At 40.6% G+C, this 25,532-nt stretch overlaps 1 protein-coding gene across 7 annotated transcripts in view; it reads left to right on the top strand.

Moving 5' to 3' along the window:
• Nucleotides 1-25,532, top strand: part of shank2b (SH3 and multiple ankyrin repeat domains 2b) — a 312,747-nt gene that overhangs the window by 201,820 nt on the left and 85,395 nt on the right. For all 7 annotated transcript variants that reach the window (XM_025908243.1, XM_019365700.2, XM_025908253.1 and 4 more), the window contains 3 exons: nucleotides 10,760-10,899; nucleotides 14,279-14,392; nucleotides 24,089-24,170. In XM_025908243.1, the coding sequence (XP_025764028.1) occupies nucleotides 10,760-10,899; nucleotides 14,279-14,392; nucleotides 24,089-24,170 (336 nt within the window). The remainder of the gene's footprint in view (nucleotides 1-10,759; nucleotides 10,900-14,278; nucleotides 14,393-24,088; nucleotides 24,171-25,532) is intronic.

Raw genomic sequence — 25,532 nt, forward strand, 5'->3', positions numbered from 1 at the left:
TGTGATTTGTTGATTTTAAATTTGTATTAACAAGTAACTGAATAATTAAAAAATAAATTATTATACCATTTTACTTAAACTGCCTTCTCATTTAATCTACAAAAAAAACAGATATACTACCTTAATTGTGACATTTAGCATTAAGGTGTTGCAGTTTATGGAAAAAAAAAAATCTTTTTTTTCCTGTCCTGTCTGGCACTGCAGCAATCAGAATTTTTGTCTGAAGGCCAAGAAAAATTCCCAACAGATTTATTTTGCCAAATGGATCATTACAGCTTTTGCCATACTGGTCCACTTGATCGCTATAGTTTGTTCGATCTTTATTGTTTATTTATTTATTTATTTTACTTTTGAGTTATTAGATTTGAAGCAGACAGGACCGGGGGTTAGGAAAGAGAAAGATGAAGAAAAGAGAAGTTAGAAAGAGGCTCAACAAAAGGACAGGGAAAGAAAAACAGAGGGGAAGAGACAGAGAGAAAAAGAAAGAAGAAAATAAGCAAAAAGAGAACAACACAGCAGGGAAACCACAGCAAAAACCAACATAAGGCGCCAGCCAAGGAAGATAGTGTGTGTTTGTGAACACCTTGTGTGCGTGAGCGCGCTTGTATTCACAAGGTTTCTCCATGTAACTATCTAATAATAGGCATGGGGAGCCATAACCCCATCCCCCAGGACATGAAGCAGGCATGGAAGAGATCCAGGCCCCAGACATCTAGAAGCCCCCTAGAGCACGAAAGCCCAAGAAGGCCTATGGAAGGGGCAAATGCGCCATCCACCTAGAAAAGAGCTGAGGACAGCCCCAGATGGGGGGGGGGGTGGTCACCCAGCAGCCACGGTGCAGAAGCCACAGGGAGCTGTGACAACGTGCCCGCAGGCTCCACCGGCAGCTAGCTACACCAGAGCTGGCTGAGCCCCGGGCCCAGAGACCCGAGATCCAAGGGGCCTCCACACCCCAGAAGGAGCCTGACCAAGCCATGGGAACGGGCCCTGCCAAGCAGCTGCCAGGAGCGAGCCAGTACACACCCGAGCACCCAGCCCCAAACACAGAGAACCACCAAGGCACCGACAAGTGAGGGCATCAGCCACTGGCAGGGAGTGTGGTGGGGGAGATAGGCCCCACACCTGAGGGGGCCTATGATGGTCCCAAAGAGGTGAAGTCTAAGACCCGACCTGACACATAAAGATAGACAAAGAGGCACACACAGACACAAACATGCATTCCCAACCTCATGTACACATATACAGATACTCAGCACTCGCCCAACATGGAGACAAACAGAAATGAACACTGTACACACACTTACACTCCCCAGACATTCTCTATACCCCCAGGTCCAGTACCCCCTCCCTGCAGCCAGCTCCTCCACTGACCCCGGTAGACACTCCCATTTCCCGGAATCCACCAAGGCCAGGGGGCCCAGGTCCATCCAGACTGGAGCCCCTAGCAGCAGCACCACCAAGCCCCAGAGAGCCCGGGCGGCCTGCCCAGAGAAAAACTACACCAACCCCAACATTCAATCAATCCCCAGACTACATAAGACAATAGTTACCCCAGTTGAGTTCATCCTCCACCTGCAGAGTGGACTCCTCAAGAGCAGAGACCCCCTGCAAAGAATGGTGGACTGTCAATTGCACCGAGTTCCTGCTGTATCGAGCCTTTCCATATTTCTTCATTTAGGCCAAAGTTGAGGTCGCCCCCAAGAACAAGTCAGCAATCCAGGTGTTCAGAGAGTGCATTTAAAAAAAACGTGGAAGAATGAGGGGTCATCAACATTTGGGCCATATATACTTACAATACATAGCTTTTTGTTAAGTATAGATAATGTAATGATTAGGAATCTACCCTCTGGATCTATAACTTTGTTGAATACTGTAAAATTAATATTTTTATGTATTAAAAATATTGCATACTGACAGCTCTTGCCACAGTGGTGTTGAAATTCATTACCACAGATGATACTGGTAAGCAGACCCTGGAGGTCTTGCTGTAAAGACTGACAAAGTTATATCGCAAAGTTATAATAAGCTTCTATCTGGAGATAGAGGCCAGAGACATCAAGACCAGGAAGCTCCTGACCATGCATGGAGGGTTTCACCCCAAATCCAGCACCCTGAGACTGTATGATAAGCAGAAGGAAGGAGGCCGGGGAGTGGTGAGTGTCAGCACCACAGTCCAGGATGAGACAACATCAACAAATACATCAGGAAGATGGCCCCAACCAACCACGTGCTAAGTGAATACTCCAGGCAGCAGAAACCCAAGAATGAGGAGCAAGAGTAGGAAATGTTAGCCCTGCACGGTATGTACCACCGGCAGATAGCGGAGGTGGCTGATATCCAGAAATCCTACCAGTGGCTGGACAAAGCTGGACTGAAAGACAGCACAGAGGCACTAATCATGGCAGCACAAGAACAAGCTCTGAGTACAAGATCCATAGAGGCTGGGGTCTATCACACCAGGCAAGACCCCAGGTGCAGGCTGTGTAAAGATGCCCCTGAGACAATCCAGCACATAACAGCTGGGTGCAAGATGCAACCAGGCAGGGCATACATGGAACGCCATAACCAAGTGGCCAGCATTGTGTACAGGAACATCTGTGCCGAGTATAACCTGGAAGTCCCGAGGTCAAAATGGGAGACGCCCCCAAGGGTGATGGAGAATGACAGAGCTAAGATCCTGTGGGACTTCCAGATACAGACGGACAAAATGGTGGTGGCTAACCAACCGGACATAGTGGTGGTAGACAAACAGAAGAAGACGGCCGTAGTGATCGATGTAGCGGTTCCCAATGACAGCAACATCAAGAAGAAGGAACATGAGAAGCTGGAGAAATACTAAGGGCTCAGAGAAGAGCTCGAGAAGATGTGGAGGGTGAAGGTAACGGTGGTCCCAGTGGTAACTGGAGCACTAGGTCCAGTGTAGGGATGGGTATTGATAAGATTTTCACGATTCTGATTCCATTTTCGATTCTGTTTAACGATTCGATTCTTTATCGATTCTCTTATCGATTCTTTTTAAAAAAGGAGAACACACAGGTCGATTAGCTTAGAACAGGGGTGTCCAAACTTTTTTCACTGAGGGCCACATACATAAAAATATAGGAGGGGCGGGGCCACTTACTAGAAATTAGGTATATAACCTTAACTGTAGTGTATTAAAGTTAGAAAAATCACTTAAAAGTGGTCAAATATGTTATATTGTTGAATATAATTAAAGACAAAACTGCCTTCATCACAGCTTTCCATAGATGGATCTTTATTGATTTATTCAGAAAAAGCTTTGGTAGCTCATTCTCAGAACAGCAGCAGATTTCCTCTTGGACAGAAGATTTACAGCACAGAGAAAAAACAATAAAGGGGAAAATGGGACGGGTACATTTCAAGCTTGTTATTTAAAGTTCTTAGGCTTAGCAACACACCTATTAACGTTCGTTTGAAATGGTTATCAACATTAACAGACTGAACTGGACTTAATAACAGGAGTGCATATAATTTTAGTAAATTATTCTGGTGAGTATCAGCTGCGCTGGGTATGTAAATCGGGCCATCCAGCCGCGGTGCTGATCCGACGCCACTCGTGCCAAAAATCCGGACAAATGTCACTTGATCAAGGAGCAGATCTGCATCAGATGAGATCAGCTGACTTTGCGTGTGCGTGCGCTGTGCACAGCGGTGTGTACTCTGTGTGTTAACAAGAAAAACGCATATAAGAAAGTGGTGCTCAAAAGCAGGGTAGTGACAGAATTGATGCGCATTATTGATATTTGAAGCATGTGTACCTGCACATTAACACACGGGTACTGTGGAAGATATTTTTTACTCACCTAAAGTACTCGTGCTCTCGTCCACTCCCCGCAAAACAATTAGCAGCTGTGCGGTGTCTGTGGCATCGGTGCTCGGATCGCATGCGATGGAGTAAAATCAAAAGCACAGCTTTATCAGACAGCTGCAGTTTAATGTTGGCTGACGACTCTTCAGTGCGTGGCACAACTGTATTTCTGGACATGCTGACGTTGTCGAAGTCCTGCACTTTTTCCGGGCACATTATTTCGGTGACTTTAACGAGGCAGCGTTTTATGAGGTCTCATCTGAAAAAGGCTTGCCATGTCTTGCGATGAGTTGGGCGACCTCATAGCTGCTATTGGAGCCTTTTCCTGGACAATTTGAGCACGAAAAAAATACTGTTGCTGACCCTGCAGGATAGCTACCCTTTGCTTTAATTTCTGCTCTCGCTCAGCACCAGTGTAGGATGCATAGGCCTGATGTTTGGTTTCATAATGACGTCGTACATTATACTCTTTCATAACTGCCACAGTTTCAGTGCAGATCAAACAGACACACTTGAATTCTTTGAAGAAATATTCACTCTCCCACCGTGTCTGAAATTTTCTGCACTCACTTTCGACCTTTCGCTTCTTTGGTTCTGCCATGTTTGGTAACTTGGGGTAAATTTCTTCTGTGATTGTCCTTTTTGGTGGAGCAACTGCCTTGATCAACAGTAGCTCCCCCTGGTGTTAAAACTAAGAAGTGCAATACACTCAAGCAAAAGTTGAAGTGCGGGCCATTTTCTATTCTATTTATAAAATTACTTGAGGGCCAATTAAAAATGGACCCCGGGCCGGACTTTGGACACCCCTGGCTTAGAACTTTGTTTTATATCTTCTCTTTGAACAAGACAGAAATTTAGGAGTAACATGGCCTTACAAACCCAACAGTGAGATCTTAAGAGATCCACAGCCTACGGCTCTTCAATGGGGTGTCACAGGGTCCCCGGGGAAAATTGTAAACGTAAAATAATAAAATAAATATTCTTCTGTAGCAATAACAAAGTATAACATAAATTATTCTGTAGCAATTACACAAGAATATCCAGTAATGTCCCTGCCTACAATTAAACACATTCACTTACCGGAAATCGGGGGCATCTGCTGTGGCACATGGGTGCAAGCCTTTGACCACAAACTTAGTCACTGCTCGGTGACATTCGTCTATCCTGGCCTGAAAGGAGACGCTAACGGTAGACTGCAGCGAGAACTGCCAGCCAGACTCTGTCTCTCTCATCATGGTCACCTAAATGCACAGTAATGGCAGGTTTTGTAATAAGGCAGATCGCGCTAACATAATATGCACTGTTAGCTGATTATTTACCTGCTGCATTAACGGGAGAGGACGTGCAAACGTTACCGCTGCTGCTGGGTTGAGATTCACGAGTCCGGAGCGGAATTAAAAACACGACATTCATTTAAGGTCATCGCGTGTTTAGTGAGCAAATGCTTTTGCATATTCGTAGTGTTTCCTCCTGTAAATGAAATATCTACTTTGCAAGTATTGCAAGTTGCCCTGTTGTCATCCGTTCTCGTAAAGTACAACCAAACTTTTGAGCGTTTGAGCCGCTTAGGCGCCCTGCCAGGTAAATGACGCTCCGCAACGTGGTGACGTCATTCGGGGCGACTGGAATCGATAAGGGAATCGTTTGCAAAAATGGCAAACAATTCCAAGGAATTGAAACAGTGGGAACCGGTTCTCAACAAGAACCGGAATTCGATACCCATCCCGGGGTGGCTGTAGCTCAGGAGGTAGAGCAGGTCACCTATTAATCGGAAGGTTGGTGGTTCGATCCTTGGCTCCTCCAGTCTGCATGTCAAGTATCCTTGGGCAAGATACTAACCCCAAGTTGGTCTCTGATGCATCCATCGGAGTGTGAATGTAGTTAGAAAAAGCACTAAGTACAGATAAAGTGCTTGTGTGAATGGGTGTGATTGGGTGAATGTGATATGTTGTATAGAGTGCTTTGAGTACTCCGGGAGAGTAGAAAAGCGCTATATAAGAATCAGTCTATTTATCCCTAGTTCAGTGTCTCCCAAGCTAGACGAGATCCCAGGAACAACATCGGAGATCTCTGTTCAGAGAAGCGCAGTTGTAGGAACAGTCAAGATACTGCGCAGGACCCTCAAGCTCCCAGGCCTCTGGTAGAGGACCCAAGTTTGAAGGATAGACCGCCCGCAGGGGTGAGCGGGGAATTTTTTTTCTATGTCAGTTTTGTTTATTCAAAATCTCTAGCCTATTGTGTTGTTTGACATGAGTTTATTGACAGACAATTAACTTGGCTCCTGCTAACTGTTAATCAAAGCTCTGTTCAAAGCTCACAGGCAGTTTTTATGTTGTCTTTCATTTTAATGGAAACTGACAGGGTGCAGTGTGCTTAAGTGTTGTTTAAGCTTGTCCTGGTCCTCCTGATAGTTGAAACCCAGTGCATTCAGCAAAGCAGGCTTAGAGGCATAAGTGTGCACACAGTTCAGTCTCCTACTTCTGTGATGTGTCGATGCTGGTATTGAATGACACAGAAAAATCAGTCCATATTTATGAATCCTCCCTACAGTAAGAATGATCTTCAACACTGATGTTTGTAGCGCTTTTAAAGGCACTCAGTGGAATTTGTTTGTTTTTTTATTGTGAATAAAGACGTGTATATGAAATAGATGTAACAAGTGTGTTAAATGGTCACTTGTTCACTCACTCACTACTCCCATTTGTAGTCAAACGTCACAGCAAATTATCAGCAAATTGAGGTTAAAGACTCCCATTTATCATTATTATTTTTTGGCTGAATGACTACAGTTTTTACTGTAGAACCAATGTACATAGTAGTTCATACTACTATGTACATTTATGTAGCAGTGCTACATAAATGAACTAGCAAATTACTTTAGCAAGCTCGCTTTCAGCTTCATGGCAGATGAACATTTGTGCTGCGTTAACATCTCCTTCTGCTGCCCCCAGTAGGCAATAAAATGATATAAAAACGTAATGTAAGTGGGGCATCAACCATCAGAGGTCCAAGTGATCATCAGTGATAACCCTAACCCAAGTGACCAAGATTCTTACGTCACATTAGCAGAGAGGGCTGTCTGTCTGGAAGGGCCTACTGCTGCATGTTTTCTTTTCACTCTTTACCCACCCTCTTGCCCTCTCCCTCTTCTCCTCTCTCCCATGGTCTCAGGTGATCATCCAATAATAGCACAAATTATGCACAGCTGGTATTAATCAACACTGTCTAATTAGCACCTCAAAGCCACGTGGGTAATTGCCAAAAAAAAGAAAAAAAGGGAAAACATGGCTGACAGTTTTTCCTTCTCAGTGGGCCTGCTGATTTTGGAGACCAGGATTTAATTCTGAATTGACTTAGTAGGTAATGGTTCCTTCACATCACCAACAAGTACAGATTTAGCACCATCCCACAGCAGCAAATCGTTCTGATTAGCATTTTCTGCAGTGCACAAGAATTTGGAACACGAGTGTGAGACTTTTTCAATTCTCACAATAAGAGCATCTGCTTTGATGACACAGCATTTAATAGAACAGTAGCTATAAACTATGATTCTCCAAACTGACGTTAGAGAGCAAACACACGCTCTCACATTGTCTCTCTCAGCGCCATGGACAGCAATTCAGTCAGAGGTCGGGGAATGGACACGTAAACTCTTCTTCAGTCAGGCTACCACAAGCTAAAAAGAGCAGAATCTTCACTAAAGTAACATAAAGACTGAAAACTATCATCTCCATACAGTATGCAAATGAGAAGCCCATCAACCACAGGTCATTACAGACTGGCACGACAGGGTCACCGTACCACAAGCATACTCATTCAGCATTTACAGTGGACAATCGCACATATATTACAATATGAGTGGATATTCCAACATATGATCAAAAACACAAAGACAGCACTCCTCACCCATCAGAACATCTTTCATTATTGGCAGCATGAGTCCAAAGTCCCAGTGCTCATCTTGCTCTCTTCTTTCGTTACTTTGTTGAGCACCACTTTTTTGCTTTGGTTTGGTAAATAAAATGAAGCTGAGCATAAAACTACTCAGTAAGACACTTGTGGAAAAACAGATAGCTGGCGTGCCCAGGTTTGCACTCATGACAGCGTCAGGTAGTTTAAGTAATAGATTTCCTAGCACCTCATCAGCCATCAAAACATTGTGGAACACTTAATCAATATAATGATTGGAAAAAAAATCCATTACTAAGGAAAAAGTACACTGCATGAATAAAGTTAGACTTTGGTTCTCAGATAAAACTGTGACATTAACATATAATGAAACTCTTATAATCTGTTCAATTTTAAATAGATGCAGTTTGATACTGTAGTTCTGTTTATTAATATCACATAATTCGAGAAGAGCAAATTCATTACAGTTACATAACACAGACAACAGCAAAAACGCCTTTGGTTGCTGTCTTTTTATAAATATATTATTCATTATTTCTAAGAAGTAAATACTGTAATGAGACTTGAGTTGTTTTAGCTAGATACTCATGAATAAAAATATCATGCACTGTACCAAGACCAAGACAAGACCAAGACCAGAGGATATCGAGACCAAGACAAGACAAAGTTGAGACGAGACCGAGACAAAAAAGTCTTTAAGCTGCAGCCAGATGCTGCTTCGTTTATGGGTGTCAGGCATATTTATGTGTTTTTGCGATGCACTCACACAGCCCTCCTCACCGCTGTCTACTGTCTCACTCGCTTACTGAGAGGACAGACGCACGCTCCACCTGACTGTCACGTCTCTCACCCTCTCTGTTTTTCACTTAATGATATTGGATTGGAGCATAGCTGAGCCACTGTGTGAGAGCTGAGCAGCCAAAGGAAATTAAGTGAGGAGCCGGCTCTCGCTCAATGGGAGTCGACTCTTCTGATTCACTACAAAGCACTCTCTAAGCACGGCTCTTAGAGCTGATGCTTTTGCGCATGACACATTATCAAACGTTACGTTGTGTGTCATGGATACTGTTGACTCCAAATCTCCCGACCACTATGTCGATCTGAGACAGCAAGACCGAGACAGCGAGACCAAGACCACATAAAAGTGGTCTCAAGACCGGTCTTGGTCTCAAGACATCCAACTCTATTTGTAACTTATTTTGGACTCTTGGATTCATGCAGCAGTCTGAAAGAGAAGACGACACTCATACACCGTGCTTAGTATGTCTGGCGCGTTTGGGTCGTCCTCTTTTATGCCTGTTAGATTTAGGATGTGTGTTAAACACCACTCACACAATTACAGTGCTGTGAAAAAGTTCCTATTTTTTGCATATTTGTCACACTTTTTCACATAGAGCTAGAGAGACTAAGATATTTTTTTCACCTAAATTTAAACATTTCATTTTGTCTAATATTAAAATGTGTTTTATGATCAAAAATATTTACTAGTGAAAAATATGCAGAAAGCTAAGACATCAATCAGGAAGGGGGCAAATACGTTTTCACAGCACTGCGTTAATCATCGACAGTGAGCTCAAGTTGTTCTGTGATGCATTTCCAAAGTACTCAGTCATCTTGCATAGTGCAGGATGTCAGCTGTCAAGTGTTTTAAACTGCTGTGTCTGAATACTACAGTATCAGCCTCTCCGTGGTATACACAGTATTTCAGGACACTTACAGTGCACAGTTGCAGTTTTGTCCATGGCTTTCCCTTGGAAAAATGTGTGAGTACTCTCAGTAGGTATTGAATGGGGTTAGCTCTCCAAAGGCCCATGAAGGTTTGAAGAGGAGTACAGTCTACAGGACAAGGTGACCCACTTACTTGAAAAAACTATTTCCTTCCTCTCTCTCAATCTATCACTCCGGCACTCCAGTTCCTGCTTTCTTTTTTATCTCCTAGTTTTTTCTTTCACTGTGGTTTGATCCTATAGCCTGTCCTTCACTCCTACCCTCTCACATGGTGAGCAAGTGCAAGATGCTAAAATGAAAACACCTATCATAACTGTTTTTTGTTCTTGTAATCTAAAGTCTACTTTACATAATTTTACAGCTTCATTCACCTCAATTAGGCAAGTAAAATAGTCAATAGTAGTATCATACTTTTATTTCCCTTTTCTGCTCTGTGGATGTGGTTACCAAGGTTGCCCACTAAGCGGCACTGTGTTATCATGTCAGACACATCTACCAGCACCAACCACTCTTCTCTCTATGGTCCCATCTCCTCACATATAAATGCTGCCTTTTTTGTGCATTCAAATTTAACAACCAGTGCAGAATAGTGATATCTCTGCAGGAGCCGATTGTTCAAATGTCACGCTGATACGCACATCAAAGATTTTTAGCTGTCTTAATTTAGCAGTTTGATATTATTCCTCTGTACTACTGCCAAATCCTGGCTAGCTCTCTGTGTGGTCTTTAGCAAGTCTGGCCTCCTACCTGGAAGCCACTGCAGCTCCGTGGGTCAGAGCCAGCCCACATTCTGCCCCACTTACCAGTGTGGGACACACGCCAGCTGCTTTCTCAATGTCGCCTCTGCCGTTATTGTTTATGTGTTTGTAATGTAACCTCCGGTGATTTGTTCATACTTTCGAGCATGTATTTAAAATATTGTTTACCTCTTAACCTTTAGTGTTTCTCCTAAAGTAGCTTTTAAATGATAGTGGGCACGTTTTTCCACGGTGCGCCATCTGTATGTTTCCCTGTTTTCCTGTGTTGCAAATACTGAAGTGACATTTGAGTTACTTGCTGACATGAGTCTTTTTACAACTGTACCATTATATCAGTTGGGAATCTCTAGACCGCCTCTGCATAATTTAAATCACATGCATTTTCACATGTGAGTTTTTTAGTGTTTTTAACTAAAGAAACAACATGTGTGATGTAATACATCACGAGGACCACAATTTCCTGCACACCTGTAGAATTAGGTCTGTCTGTCATTATACCCACTTCATATATACCTTTTTTTTTTCTTTCTTCCAGCCCCAGCAGTCATGGAGAGGCAGTTGGAACCAGAAGGAAGCTGTACAGTGCAGTTCCAGGAAGACACTTCGTAGTGGTTCGTTCGTATACAGCCCAGGCCGAGGGGGAGATTAACCTCTACAAGGGCGACAGGGTCAAAGGTGAGATGGGGAATTTCCACACTAACATAGATGGAGTTTATTTCTGAAGTTAGTATTTCAACCATCTGAACAAATACACTGCAAATACACAAGCTGCTTCTCTCTGTAGTTTGGCACATGGCCTGTGTTGCTAGCAATTGTACATTTGGCCTGTTTTGGAGGACTAATGTTAATGTTCAACAACAAAAAACTTGGATATGGAGAAAGAGAAAATGATGAGAAGAGAGGAAGAGGGGAGATCTGTACAGGATTTGCTGTTGGTTGTTATTCTTGAACGATTTGATGTTGTTAAAGCTTATGTTTAAGCTGAGTGTATAGAAATATTGTTTTAAAATAACATGGCAGGTTTACTGTTCCACAGAGATTTCCGTTGTCTTCTTTCAGTGTGTTGTCACAAAAGTCACAAAAGCCGGTAAACATAAGAGCAAGCAGCAGCACAGCCTGACTGCAAAGAAAAGTCCAACATGATGCAAATTATTAAATGAGTTATTCTGAATTTGTGATTGTTTCCATCCAAGAACAGCCGGCCTGTCATATCAGACTCTAAGCTCCAGATACACATGCACCCTTACACCCACTGAAGCATGTGTGAAACTGCAACTTAAGCAGTGGTGGAAGACATACGACCACTGCTGGGTCAGTCTGAAGTAAGATCACTGTATTTCTTAAATTAGTGACTGTGGCTTTTATTTACCTCACCTGTAGTACCCCTGTATTTGAAGCAGGCTTATTTTACAGTCAGACTTTTAATGCTAATTCCTTTTGTCTGAGATCCGTAAGTGAGCATACTTAATCCAAACACTGTTATACAGTCAGTAGTTAAGAGAGATGGGCGAAAAATGTTTAAGCTAATATCAAAGTTTTGCTATGGCACACATTATCAGTAGATGGAGAGCAGTTCTTTTATAACAGGCCAAGTGAAATCTATGCAACAGCCTGAACAGACTGTTACTACAGGCCGGCCTTTATTTCTTCATGTGGACGTGTACATGTTCCTGGACATTCAGCGAAGCACAATGTTTAACATCGGTTTGAGTCCCACTGACACGAGCAACACCAGCTAAAACTACAATAACTTGAATTATTTTATATTTTTACATTTATATGTTGTTTTTCATGTTTTGGCTGCTGTAAATCAACAAGTTTTAACAACAAGTAATTTTCCAAATTTGGGGATAAAAGAAGTATTTCATATATTAAATGTATTTATTTTACTTAAAGTATTATCATCAGAGTTTATGAATAATAAATGTTTGTATTAACATTACTGATAGATTAAAGTAGGTTTATTATGCTTGACCTTATTTTCTCTTATATATACTGTGTTCTGAAAAAAAATCATTAGCCCCTTTTTAATTTAATTTTTTAATACTTGTCAAACTTGCACGTTTATCATTAGTTTTTTCATATTAACAAAGATAATTTAAGTTATCAGCACTGTGTCTTCTGTCCCACTGGTGGATGCTCATATTAAACATTATGAGTCAGCTGTGGCTGAAGTGGTGAAGTGGGTCATAACAATGGACAGCTCCTCCTGTCCATGTGTTCAACTATCCTTGGGAAAAATACCGAGAATCTGATGGATGCAACTTATCCCGTTACATCCATCAGAGTGTCCGTATGTGTGTGTGTGAATGTTAGATAAACGTGCTGAGGTGTAGATAAAAGCATGTGTAATACTGTCAATTGCACTTGGAGTAGAAAATACATACGCTCAAAATGAGTAGAAGGGGGCCATATAATATAAAATATTACCAATAAAATAATTCTGTAAAACATGTTATTAATGCAATTATAATGATGCAGGTTATATGGCAGCAATAAAAGAATTTCTGAATCTCCACAGTACCAATCAATTTAAACATGGCCAGAGTCTGAACTTAGCCAGAAATAAGTAAATAAATACGTAAAAGCAAGCTTCATCTTTAATATGGTCGTCTTAGGCTCTGGCTTTGAGCACAGAAGCTCCACCCACCTGCTCGTATCTTCTGCTGTGTAGAGCAGAGCTAAGTCTTACTCAATAAGAGACCAAGAATAAAACTGATGGAGCTGGAATTTAATATAAAATGAACCATGCGTTGTATAATTTAATTGTTTGGAAATAACTACAAATGTTAAATATTATGAGAATTTTAACTCCTTTATATACGACTGAGGTGCAGAGTAGAGGTTACAATCCACCACCGATCCTAACTGAACAAATGTTGAATTCTAAAAATGAAAAGAGACAAGAAAAACAACCGATTGCTTTATTTTTAAATTGAGTCTGAGACAGCTGGAAACAGCAAATTACCATATCTGATGAAAATGACTTCATCAGATTCGGTGCATCTGTATTTAGACTCCACAGAGTGGAGATGCAGGGGACTAACATCATCTTCATCTGCACATGTTAAGTCAGACACTTCATCTCTGTGGTTTGCATGAATGAGCACAAAATGCATTATTTAGTAAGCAATCACACAGGATGTGTACCAGCCCAACACATCAATGTTTAAAGCCACTACTAATGTTTGCATGGAATACTGTGACCTTTTAAACCAGCAACTTCTCTACTTTTAAATGTCAAGAGAAAGTATTTGTCTACAATAATCAAAGATCCATATTTAGTTTTACAAAGCTTTGGTTTTATTGCAAACTCATCCTGTGGAGCCAAACTTTCTTCAAGTGAAATAACTTTATTTTAATGCACAAGAACTCTATAATATTTATACTTGATGGGTTCGTCTAGCCATTTAAAATCGTCGAGTTCTAAGTTTGAATATTTAATTGATCCAAACTGTGACTGTACAAACGTCCTGAATTAGTTCATTCATTCAGTCATTCTCTAAATCTCACAAAAAGACCGTAGGCAGAGCTGGAGGTGGCAGGGTTGAAGATTTTTACATTTTCATTGGGAGCGACCAGAATGGGCAAGATTAGGAATGATTACATCAGAGGGACAGCTGAGATTCAGTGGTTTGGAGACAAAGGCTGAGATGGTTTGGACATGTGCAGAAGAGGGACAGTGGAAGCATTTGGGAAAGGGTGATGAAGATGGAGCTGCCAGCAAGAGGAAACGAGAAAGAACCGTATATTTAATTCACTTGGCAAAATGGACGGCAACCAAAAGGTGACAGAAAGGTGGAGGAGAGAGGGAGACAATAAGATAAGATAATAAGATAGCAAAATTTAAAAAAAAAAAAAAGGTCAGTCAAAACGCAGACATGTCCACACACAAGTCTCTGCATAAGTCTGTATAAGCACATACCTTTGGTGCCTTTGCTTTAAATGGATTAAATGATCTGAGGGTACTATTATCTGTACTGTAAAAAGTATGTCCCTTTTTCACTGTCCTCTAACCACTTTCCTAATTTTCTCTCTCCTTCCCCCGGTCCAGTTCTGAGCATCGGAGAGGGGGGTTTCTGGGAGGGCAGTGCCCATGGCCAGGTGGGCTGGTTTCCAGCCGACTGCGTGGAGGAGATCCCAGCCAAAGCCACAGAGGAGAGGAACTGTAAGTCTAATCACCTGGGGCTGCGTGTTGGTTGGAGGTGGAATCAATATGTAGGACATGTTCTGTTTGCCATCATGCATGTTTTTGGGGAGAGAAGGAGGTTAGTTATAAAGAACAAAGGCTGAGGCTAAATGCTGTGGATTCCTGAGGCAGTGTAATGGCACGTGGCTCCCCCCCACCCCAGGTCTTGGCTGCATGTGTCTCTGCTTCTCTGTCTACTAGCATCTCTGTCTCTTACTATCTCCTCAGGCAATGGCGTACAACGCTTAGCGCTACATTGCCCTGCTAACTCAGCTGTGATCTGATGTCCTCTGGGTGCGAGCTAATGAACATATCGTGCCATGCTCCATCCGCCGTAAATTTCCAGTGTTTCTTCATCCCTACTTTTACTTTGTGTGTGTAGTGAATGGCCTCAGTATGTCTATGAGATGACGCTGGCTTTTTTGTCTTTATGTCTGACCTCTTTTCCTGTGTTCCATGATTGATTTCATCCTGTGATTTTCTGCCTATTAATAACATGATCACCCCGACCCCCCTCTCAACCCCTACTCTCAATCTCCCATGGTCCTAGGAGTATGTCAACAGATAGAGGCAGATGGGAAGCAACTTGTTCTCCTCTTGCTGTGCTGTGGCTGTTTGCCTTCTTCTGTATGGCTTTTTTTTAAAGCTTAACCCAAGGCCATTGGCAGAGGAAGCTTTTCTCACACTGTGCCACATTTAAATTGCCCCCGGCTCTGCCTGTGAAGAAAGCCAGAGAAAAAATGGGAGCACAGTATGGTGGCTTGCAAAGACCCACTGGGAGGTGGCCAAGGCCATTGGTCACCTCTGTGTATACGCATGTGCTGAAATTAAGGGACACTGAATGCCTGCATGAAGCCTAATAGTTGGGGTTGATTGGGGCCTTCAGAGAAATACATTCTTAGGCCGGAGTGATTACCATTTCACAAGTCATCACAGAGGTCTCTAAAGTGAATCTGAGCCAAAGTACAGCATCTATCCATCTTTCCAGCTTTGCTCAAAGGCACCAAAAGATACCAATTACCAATCAATAAGCAAATCAAATCAAAGAGTACAAGAAATTTTTTGCTTAGAGTTAATTAGCTTAGCTTAGTTTAGTTTAGCGCTGAGACCAGAGTCAAAGGGAAATAATCAATCTGGCAGTGCAAGCTTATTATTTGGTATTTACTTGCAACTCTAAGTCAACACCAGTTTGCTTGGTACCCTCCCACTCTTCATCCGATTGTTATTTCACCTGCCTTCTCTACGAGTTGCTAAATTTAGCCTGACAGTTAAAAAATGACCTACTACACAGATACAGATACAGATAGACAGCTGGCTTTTTCAAATGTAAGGTTTTACACAGTGTTTTAAACAACGCTTCATTTCATTGAGGTTTGTTGGCATTTGTTTATGCACCGCTCTCTCAAGGATACACCACAACATTTCATCGGGTTGAGCTCTGGACTGTGATTGGGCTTCTGCGACACACCGATTAGTTTCTTTTTCAGTCATTCTGTGTTGCTTTTGAGACCTTTTAGCCTCCTTCATTTTGTCAGACAGGTTTTATTTAAGTGATTTCTTGACATAACAGGTCTGACAATAATGAGACCACAAGTACAGGTAGTGAAACCGAGCTCAGCTTTCCCAAAAGTCCAAAGTAACTCTTTTTCACATAAGGCCAGTTAGGCTTGGATACATTTTTTTCTCTTAATAAATGGGTAGCACTTTATAATAATGTCAGACTATTACGTATTATTAAGGCATTAGAAAGTGCTTAATTCATCATTTATATATTAATTTATTACTTTGTGTGCCATTTATAAATACAGCTCTATTGTTCTGATTATGATTATTACTAGCAGTGATGTAGTATCAGTGATAGCGGTACATGAGGTAACAGTAACAGATGAATAAACATATCTGCATTTATACATTCCCTAAAACCTTACTAACACTAATAGTGTGACATAATTAAAGGGGTCACCAGTATATGAAATCATAATTTTGTATTTGTTTTGGCCAATCTTTGTCTAATATAACATTTTTTTTGATGATCTGAAACATGTAAATCTGACAAATACGTAAAAAACTGGCTGCAGAATTTTGTTTTGAATATATCCTCTATGAGGGTTGAAACGAGAATCTAATCTTTCTCCATCTGTCGTCTGTGTCGCCACTCGACTTTGGTTGCTATGATGTTGTTGTTTTGTTGCTTTGCTTTTTAGGTATCAGACTAGTAAAATGTTACAATTCCAACCAACCAAACTGAAGCTCAAACCTCTGACTTCTTGGACAGTCTGAATGACTCAGCAAGTCATAAAATTTGTCAGTTCCATTTAAAATTGCCCCAAACACCACCAACACGGTACATGGCTCCAGTTCACTGACTGAAGTTGGCAGGGACGAAGTCGGACATCAAACAGCTAACTGCGCCAGCACACCAAACTTTAAGCCTAAATGCTAAATCATAGTTACAGTGGTAGAGGTGGTGAGTGAAGTTCTAGTATTTTATTAGTCTGTTTCTGTCATTAATTACCAGATATTAGATTTCAGCATGCTTTAAGTGGTGTATTGTCGAGAAGCTGAAAAGTTTACAGGCCTCTGGAAACAGATGTAATGCAGTTAAAAGGTCTGAAATAGAGTGCAGAGTCATCCACAACTGGGCTTTATTTAAAATCACTTCTAAAACCAACCGTGTGTCAGACGAGGTGCGATGTGCTCCTTTTTTCATGTACAGGTGAACTCACGGCTCCTGCGTTTGAGCGCTTGCAAGGGTTTTTGCTTAAGTGCACTAAAGACAACAACACACAGACACAGGATGTGCAAGAAGTGCCAGATGGATGATGGTGATTATATAAAAACGCGAAGTGAAATCGCAAATCAAATCACATAATCTGAGAGAAAGCAAACTCTTTAAGTCGACAGCTTAAAACAGGGACTTCCCCTGTAATTTCATGTCACAGTGTAGGTAATGATGCTGTCACCAAATAAAGCTGCGCTGAGTCTCTTTGGATAAATGTGAGGTATGCCAATTCCCCCGTCTCATTTTCACATTTCTACCTCACAGACTAGGTTAAAAAAAAAGAAAACATTTGCAGAAACAGCTTACAGAAAAACAATATAAATGTAGTCAAGGAAAAAGATGTTTTCTGTTCTTAATGGTAATGCACAAGCATGCATTAATACACATGTAAACACACACAGACACACACACACACCAACTCTTGATCTGTGGCCATAGAAACCAGCTGGCCCGAGTCAGACAGCAGTTGCTATGGAGTGTGACTATGTTGTAGATTTGCTCCTCCCTCTTTCTCTGCTTTCCTCCATGATTTTTTTTCTTAACACTGCTTTATTGATCTTCCTCTTTCTTTTCTGTATAAACACAGTTAATCTCTTATCAGCTAATCACCTACTTCCAGCCACATTTTCCCTCTTCCAATTTGACAATGTGGACATACAGTCGGGGTGGGGGTGGTGGTGGTGGTGGGGGGGTGTTCCTGTAAAGATGACAAGATCTAAGCCGGATCAGAGGAGATGGAGTTTCTGTGAAAGTGTGACAGCTGGTGTGAGAGAGAGTGTGTGAAGGAAGGAAAGAGACAGAGAGAGAGAAGGGGGAGGAGACGCTGCTGAGAGAGTAAGACAGCTTTACTCAAGAGGTCGCCTGTGTGTCCACAATACTTCTTTTTTAAATCAAGCTCTTTTAAAGCTCTTTTTCAACACCATTTTCTAAAGTCCACTAAAATAGAGTGTAGAGGTTAATGCACACCTTCCACAAGTGTGAATATGAATAATAGACCTGACAGAGAAAGCATTTCTAACAGGTTAAGGTTTGTGTTTCTTAATGATACCATTCGATAAAATGTTTCCTGTTTTATCTTCTGTGCATCCACTATGTAACACACTGCTTTTGAATTTCTACATTTATCGTTCAGCTCTTATATTAGTGCATGCATTAGCCAATATTGCCACCCTCTGGAACTCCAGAAAATCTATTTTTTCAACTGTAGCCTGTATGTGCTGCCTGCTGTCAACTGCTTTTAGTTCTTATGCATTGCAAACCAAAAACTGTTAACTGAACTTGAAAAGTTAAGAAAGCTTGCTGCCTTCATTTAGTTAAGTGAACAATTTTCATAATTTTATTACTATCTAAAGTACATATTCAGACACCTGAGCTATATTCAGTTAATTTCTCATTGACTTCTAAAAGATTAAGTGAATTTAAAAATAATAAGCCAATATAATCCTTTTTATGATACGCGGTACATTTATGGCAATTACGCTCTTCAAATATGTATTCGAAACTTTCACCACCGCAGGGCAGCACTTTACCAGAAAATATTAATGTTGCTGCCCACCCCTGTAGTAAGAAACAAGACAGTGCAATAGAGTTGTCACGATATTAGAATGTCAAACCCGGGAAAATACTAATGTGCAATTTTGATTTAATTCAATTCAGTTTACTTTTATTTATATAGCACCAAATCACAACAGCCACCTCAAGGTGCTTTATATTGTAAGGCAAAGAATCACAATAATACAGAGAAACCACAGCAAACGGCCTCCTTTGAGCAAGCACCTTTTGTAAAAGGGAAGAAACCTCCAGGCTTAGGGAAAGGCGGCCATCTGCCCTGACCAGGTGGGGGTGAGCGGAGAAAGATGGGACAAGAGACACGCTGTGGAAGAGAACCAGAGATTAATAATATCTCATAACTGAATGCCGAGTGGTGAATTAACACATGAGAGAGGATAAAGGTGGGAGAAGGAGAAACATTCAGTGCATCATGGAAAGCTCCTAGAAGCCTAAGTCTACTGTTGTAACTAAGGGGGATTCATGGTCACATGATCCAGCCCTAACTATATGCTTTATTACAAAGGAAAGTCTTAAACCTAATCTTAAAAGTAGAGAAAGTATCTGTCTGCTGAATTTAAGCTGGGAGCTGGTTTCAGAGAAGAGGGGCCTGAAAGCTGAAGGCTCGGCCTCCCATTCTACTTTTAAATAGCCTAGGAACAGTGATATGGAACAATAAGGTCTTTAAGATGAGATGGGCCCTGAATAATCAAGACCTTGTATGTGAGGAGAAGGATTTTAAATTTGCTACTGGATGTAACCAGGAGCAAGTGAAGCCGGAGCCATTATAAGGACAAATCTCCTCTTTCTTTCTGTCCCCTGTCAGCATTCTCACAGAAGCATTTTGGGTCAACTGAAAGCTTTTCAGCGAGTTTTTAGGACATCCTCATAATAACGAGATACAGTAGTCCAGCCTTGAAGTAATAAATGCATCAACTAGTTTTTCAGCATCACTCTGAGACAGGATATTTCTAATTTTAGAGATGTTGCACACATGGAAGAAATAATTAAGAAGCAGAAAGTTAGCGGCCATCCAGGTCTTTATGTCTTTAAGACATTCCTGCAGTTTAACTAATTGGTCTGTGATACCTGGCTTCATGGATAGATAGAGCTGCGTGTCATCTGCATAGCAGTGAAAATTTATGCTATGTCTTCTAATGATGCTGCCTAAGGGAAGCATGTATAATGTAAACAGAATTGGTCCTAGCACTGAACCCTGTGGAACACCATAATTGACCTTAGTGGGTGAAGAGGACTCTCCATTTACATGTACAAATTGGAGTCTATTAGATAGATATGATACAAACCACTGCAGCGCAGTACCTGTAATACCTACAGCATGTTCTAATCGCTCTAATAGGATATTATGGTCAACAGTATCGAACGCTGCACTGAGGTCTAGCAGGACAAGCACAGAGATGAGTCCACTGTCAGAGGCCATAAGAAGATCATTTGTAACCTTCACTAAAGCTGTTTCTGTGCTGTGATGAGCTCTGAAACCTGACTGAAACTCTTCAAATAAGCCATTCCTCTGCAGATGATCTGTTAGCTGTTTGACAACTACTCTTTCAAGGATGTTTGATATGAAAGGAAGGTTGGAGATTGGCCTATAATTAGCTAAGACAGCTGGGTCTAGAGATGCTTTTTAAGTAAAGGTTTAACTACAGCCAGCTTGAAGGCCTGTGGTACATAGCTGATTATTAGAGATAGGTTGATCAGATTTAAGATTGAAGAATTAATTAATGGCAGGACTTCTTTGAGCAGTTTTGTAGGAATGGGGTCTAAAAGACACGTTGACGGTTTGGAGGAAGTAATTATTGAAGTTAACTCTGAAAGATCAATTGGAGAAAAAGAGTCTAAATGAATATCAATGGTACTGAAAGCAGCTGTAGATAATGTTACATCTGTGAGATGATTATTTTTCTCTAACGGTTAAAATTTTATTTGCAAAGAAGTTCAAGAGATGTTCTAGCTTTATGGAGGGCTTTTGATTTTCAAGATTCAAGATTCAAGAGCTTTATTGTCAATACAGCAGTATACACAGTATACAGTGTACCGAAGTGCTGTTTAACCCCAAGTCCCCCATGGTGCATTTATAATTATATAAAAGATATATCTCCAAGAGATATATAACTAGAAATTACAAATAAATAACATGCCAAATTTCAGTAAAATTAAGGGATAAAAAGTTACTAACTACTAATTACTAACTATACAATACTATAATAATAACTATACAATACTAACTGTACGATAAACAAAGACAGGACAGAGACAATACAAAGTGGATTGTGAGTGATATTGAATACCAGGTTCAAGTTACTGTCAGGATATTATAGACGAGACATGACAAAGACATGTGCAAGATGCAAAATGTGTAGTATAGTTTAGATGTGTGTTCATTAACTATGTGACTGAGTGTGCAATTTTGACCCTATCCCTGTCCTAACACCAAGAGAAGCAATGGTGAAGAAGTCATATTCGAATAACTTAACTTGTTTAGTTTCAACAGTTTGTTCCAGTTATAGGTTTGATTTAACATAATACATATTTAAGAGTAATAACTTAATTATTGTAAATTATGAATAAAGTTTTAAAAAATGACTTTGGATAAAGTGTGGTATTAGTTATGTTACAACAAAGAAGATGTGAAAACTGTGTTCACAATGTTCACAATGTTCACAAAATTAAACCAGTCACTTCCTGGATTTTAAAGCTGAGCTCACAGCTACAACAAAACAAGAAACACAAATTATTGTTAAAGTAGAAAAAACAAAGTTTAACATCTTGTCCATATCTCCCTGCAGACTCTCTCTCATCCATCACTCACAGTCAACACTCGTCTTCAGGACTAAAACTCTCTTCTCTGGCTGTCCTCTGTATTTTACTCTTTATTTGCTTGGACTGTTCTCCACATTCTGGACTTTATGCACAGTTCAGGTAAAGGTTCCCCGCTGCTCTGTACAGCCAGCAACACACCCAGTTCTCCATGTTTCCATGCAGTAATTGTGGCTCATGTGTCAGTATTAAATCCAGGACGTGTTCAGCCTGCAATAATTATTCCGCTTGTATCTCACTAAGGTCCAAGCTACTACGTTAATGATAACAGCTGGCTGATGTGGCTGTCGGGTAATTGCTAATAGTTAAATGGTGTTCACGTGCACGCAGGCCAGGTTAACATGTGTGATAACAGGTTAATACTTCAGTGTTTTTGAAATGGGAGCTTTACTGAACTGAAATTTCACCTAAAGTGTTGTTCAGTCGTATGAACATTAACTACTTCATCTGTAGAGAGTCTGTCTGCAGGTGCTGTGTGAAGTTGTGTGCCAGCTGAAGGAAACCAAGATGCCGCTGTTGGTACCGATATTGTTACCAAGTATCTTAAATATCATTTATCATTTGTTAGCATCAATTAATATCTGAGTATAGATTTTCTGGACAGACCTACAGTGCAATATTTGGTCAGAGATCCTCACTTCACAGTTTGATAGACAGATATACAGCACTAACTGAGCTAAATGCATAAAGTGGCATGATGGTTAGCACTGGTTCCTCACAGAAAGGTCTCCACAACTCCACCATCTGGTCAGGACCCTTCTCTGTGGAGTTTGCATGTTGTCCCTGTGTCTGCATGGGTTCTCTCCAAGTACTCCTCTCCCACTTTTCTAAAATACCCCCTGATTCTAAATTGCATATAGGTGCGAATGTCTGTCTCTCTGCGTTAGCCCTGTAACAGACTGTAACGATCTGTGCCAGGTGCACCCTGGGATAGCTGAGATTTTAACTGATTTGCATCTTTCTTATGAATACTGCTTGCTTATTGTATTTATGTGGTGTTAAATACGTATATCCAACATACAGAGACCTCCTGTGACCCTGTGAGTTACAACAGTGTATCTATTAGCAAGAAGGAGCATGGCTGATCAGACATTGCTGACTATGTCTTATTTTCTGTAATCTATTACCAACTGGAATTGTTTACTCTTAAATCTTACTGTCACCTTAATGAAAGAATTCTTTTAACCCAAACTGCAGTATTTTCCCACAAGTCATTTTTGTGATTTAAAAAAAATGAATTAAAGTAAATCTATAATTTGTTGGAGAAAAATACAGTGGATTTTAAATCAAGTAATCAATATCAAACTTCCAATTTAAGAGGTTTTACAAACTCTTAGGAATTACAGCCTTTATAATGTATATATGTGGTGCAATTTCAGAGGTTAAAAAGTAAATTACACAATTTAATGAAAGGTGAAAGTGTGTACCTCTGTACTTTTAGCTCAGTTGATAGATCAAAACTGCAACCATTGTGTTGTTGTGCAGAAAATTATAGACCTCACAGTATTTTGTTGTTTTAAAGGTGAGGATATTCCCAACCTGAGTCAGACTGTTTTTAAAAATAGCCAGTTATTATTGGATTTTTAAAGGATTTTTCTAGCATGGTAACCCTGTTCTCACTCCCGAGGCGTAATATAGTGAAGATTTGTCCCGAGGCGTTCCTGAGGAATGTGAAAGGTGACCTTCCGCAATCTTATGCTATGCGCAGGGTTATGGATGAAATCCAGTAGAATGATGCCCCGTGGTAATACACGGCCATGTATTCCAGCCCTAACCCTAACCAGCACTTTAATGACGTTAGATAGTGTTTTCCAAAGCGATTTAAGTAAAACGAACTTACATGTGTAGATTGATTCCAAACAGTTCTCATGTAATATACCGACGATTTGTCATCTAGCGTAAAATGTTATGCTTCGGGAGTGAGAACGTGTTGGGGTAACCCATTTGTTCATAAACTATGTAATGTAATCTAAATACTTCTGGATTCACTTGAAATGCATCGGTGCATTTGTGTCAGAGAAGTTAAAACCATTAGTTATCACCAAGGTTTCACAGAAAGGTCAATACGTAATCAAAGTCTAGTCAAATAATCCTGACAAAGTAACTTTTCTCTAATTACACAACATTTAACGTTGAATTAATGCTGATTATGCTTTTTGCACTTGTTCTCTGTAGTATTATGACATACCCCGGTGTATTCATGGTCTTTATCAGTGCATGAAACTGTCATGAAGATGAGCTCATTTAACTTTTTTGGGTAATCTTGTAGTATTTACATGTTTATATGTGACTGAATAGATCCTATGAGAGCTGGTTTGATGTTTCTTTTAAGAACACATTCCCGCCAAATACAGGTGACTACATATATCCTGCTCTATTGTTGTTTTAGAGGATGCAGGGCTTATTGTGCCATATTTTAAGTGCCACTCTCCTAACAGCTGTCACTGATTTGTAAACTGCTATGTATGGTGTTTGGGTATTGATCTTGTTCTGCTGTAAATTGGCAGATTCCCGAGCAGACCGTGCTGACAGACGGAAGCTCTTCAGGCACTACACTGTGGGCTCCTATGACAGCTTTGATGCTTCAAGGTAAGAAGTCACATTAAAAAAAAAAAAAGCTAAAAAAAAATCAATGGGATGTTTGAACTTGCTTCAACTTTTTGGTATTATGGATTATACCAAAAAGTCAAGAACACTTTGGCAAAGCTCCCATTTAATCTTTTGCATGATGTTTCTGTCTCTTTCAGAAAGCTCTTTGTCATCTCTTGGGTGAAACAAAATCTCTTTATTTTAATCCAGTATCCAAATTCTGTGTTGTCAATTTAAGAAATGCGAGTTATGCCAACTTACTTTATTTATACTAACTTATTAGGCTCCAGTGAAGCTATGTAGCCAAATGGAGTCTAGCAGTGGTATGAAACAGTACAGCACCAGAAGTCCAGACACTGGTAGTAGCAGAGGTGAAGCAGGTGGAGACTTGGAAGAAGATGTATAATTCACCAGGATGAGGTGGAGGGGTGTAGGAGGCAAGTGGCACAAATAAGAGTCTGAAACACAGAATGACAGAAGAGCACTGACATTTAAAGTACACAGGACATCAGCTGACTGGCTCATAGAAGACAGAAAATGATTGGGCCAAAGGGGTGATGACAGAATTAAAGTTGGCAGTACGGGAAAATAATGAATAGTATGATATGATGAGTATAATGAATAATGAATAGAATACACAGGAATCCAGCCACATGAGTAAAACCAGATACGCCTTACTACTACGCACTGAACTTATGCATAAGCTTCAATGTAAGACATAGCTATGGCCATCTACTACTAATTGGAAAGCTGGTGGTTCGATCCCTGCCTGCTCAAGTCTGCATGTCAAAGTATCCCTGGGTAAAATACTGAACCCCCACTTACTCCTTATGCGCTCAATAGTGTGGATGCCTTCAAAGGCATCCACACTATTGAGTTCCTGTTTCTCTTTAAACTTTATTCTTCAAGTTGCTCCCCCGTTTTTCGGCACTTAACTACTCCCTCAGTTTTCAGCCGATTTTCTCCGTTCAAACTCTAAACTGTTCTGCTATTTCTGCTAATTCCAGCTATATCTTTTGGTGTTTATTACTATTATACTTTTTAAAATATTACACTTTTTTCCTTTTTTTTGTCCCATTGAAATGAATGGGAAACTTCCACAATTCTGCTAAAACTTGCTTGTCTTTGAAACTTAACTACTTCCTCATACTTTCACCTAGAAACTCCATTCAAACTTTAAAACATTCTCAAATGATTGGGCTATTCCTGTCTGATTCAGCTTTTTCAGATCTGTTACTGTTTTCATTTAATGCCTCTTTAAGTTTTCAGTTGCAAAATTGTGATTTTTCAGAAAATACATGCGTTGCTATGGTTGCTATGCAATTAACTCAGAGTGAGTGCTGGTCCGTTCTGAATTTTCTC

The sequence above is a fragment of the Oreochromis niloticus genome, linkage group LG1 (genome assembly GCF_001858045.2).
Source record: "Oreochromis niloticus isolate F11D_XX linkage group LG1, O_niloticus_UMD_NMBU, whole genome shotgun sequence".
In the NCBI taxonomy this organism is placed as follows: Eukaryota; Metazoa; Chordata; class Actinopteri; order Cichliformes; family Cichlidae; genus Oreochromis; species Oreochromis niloticus.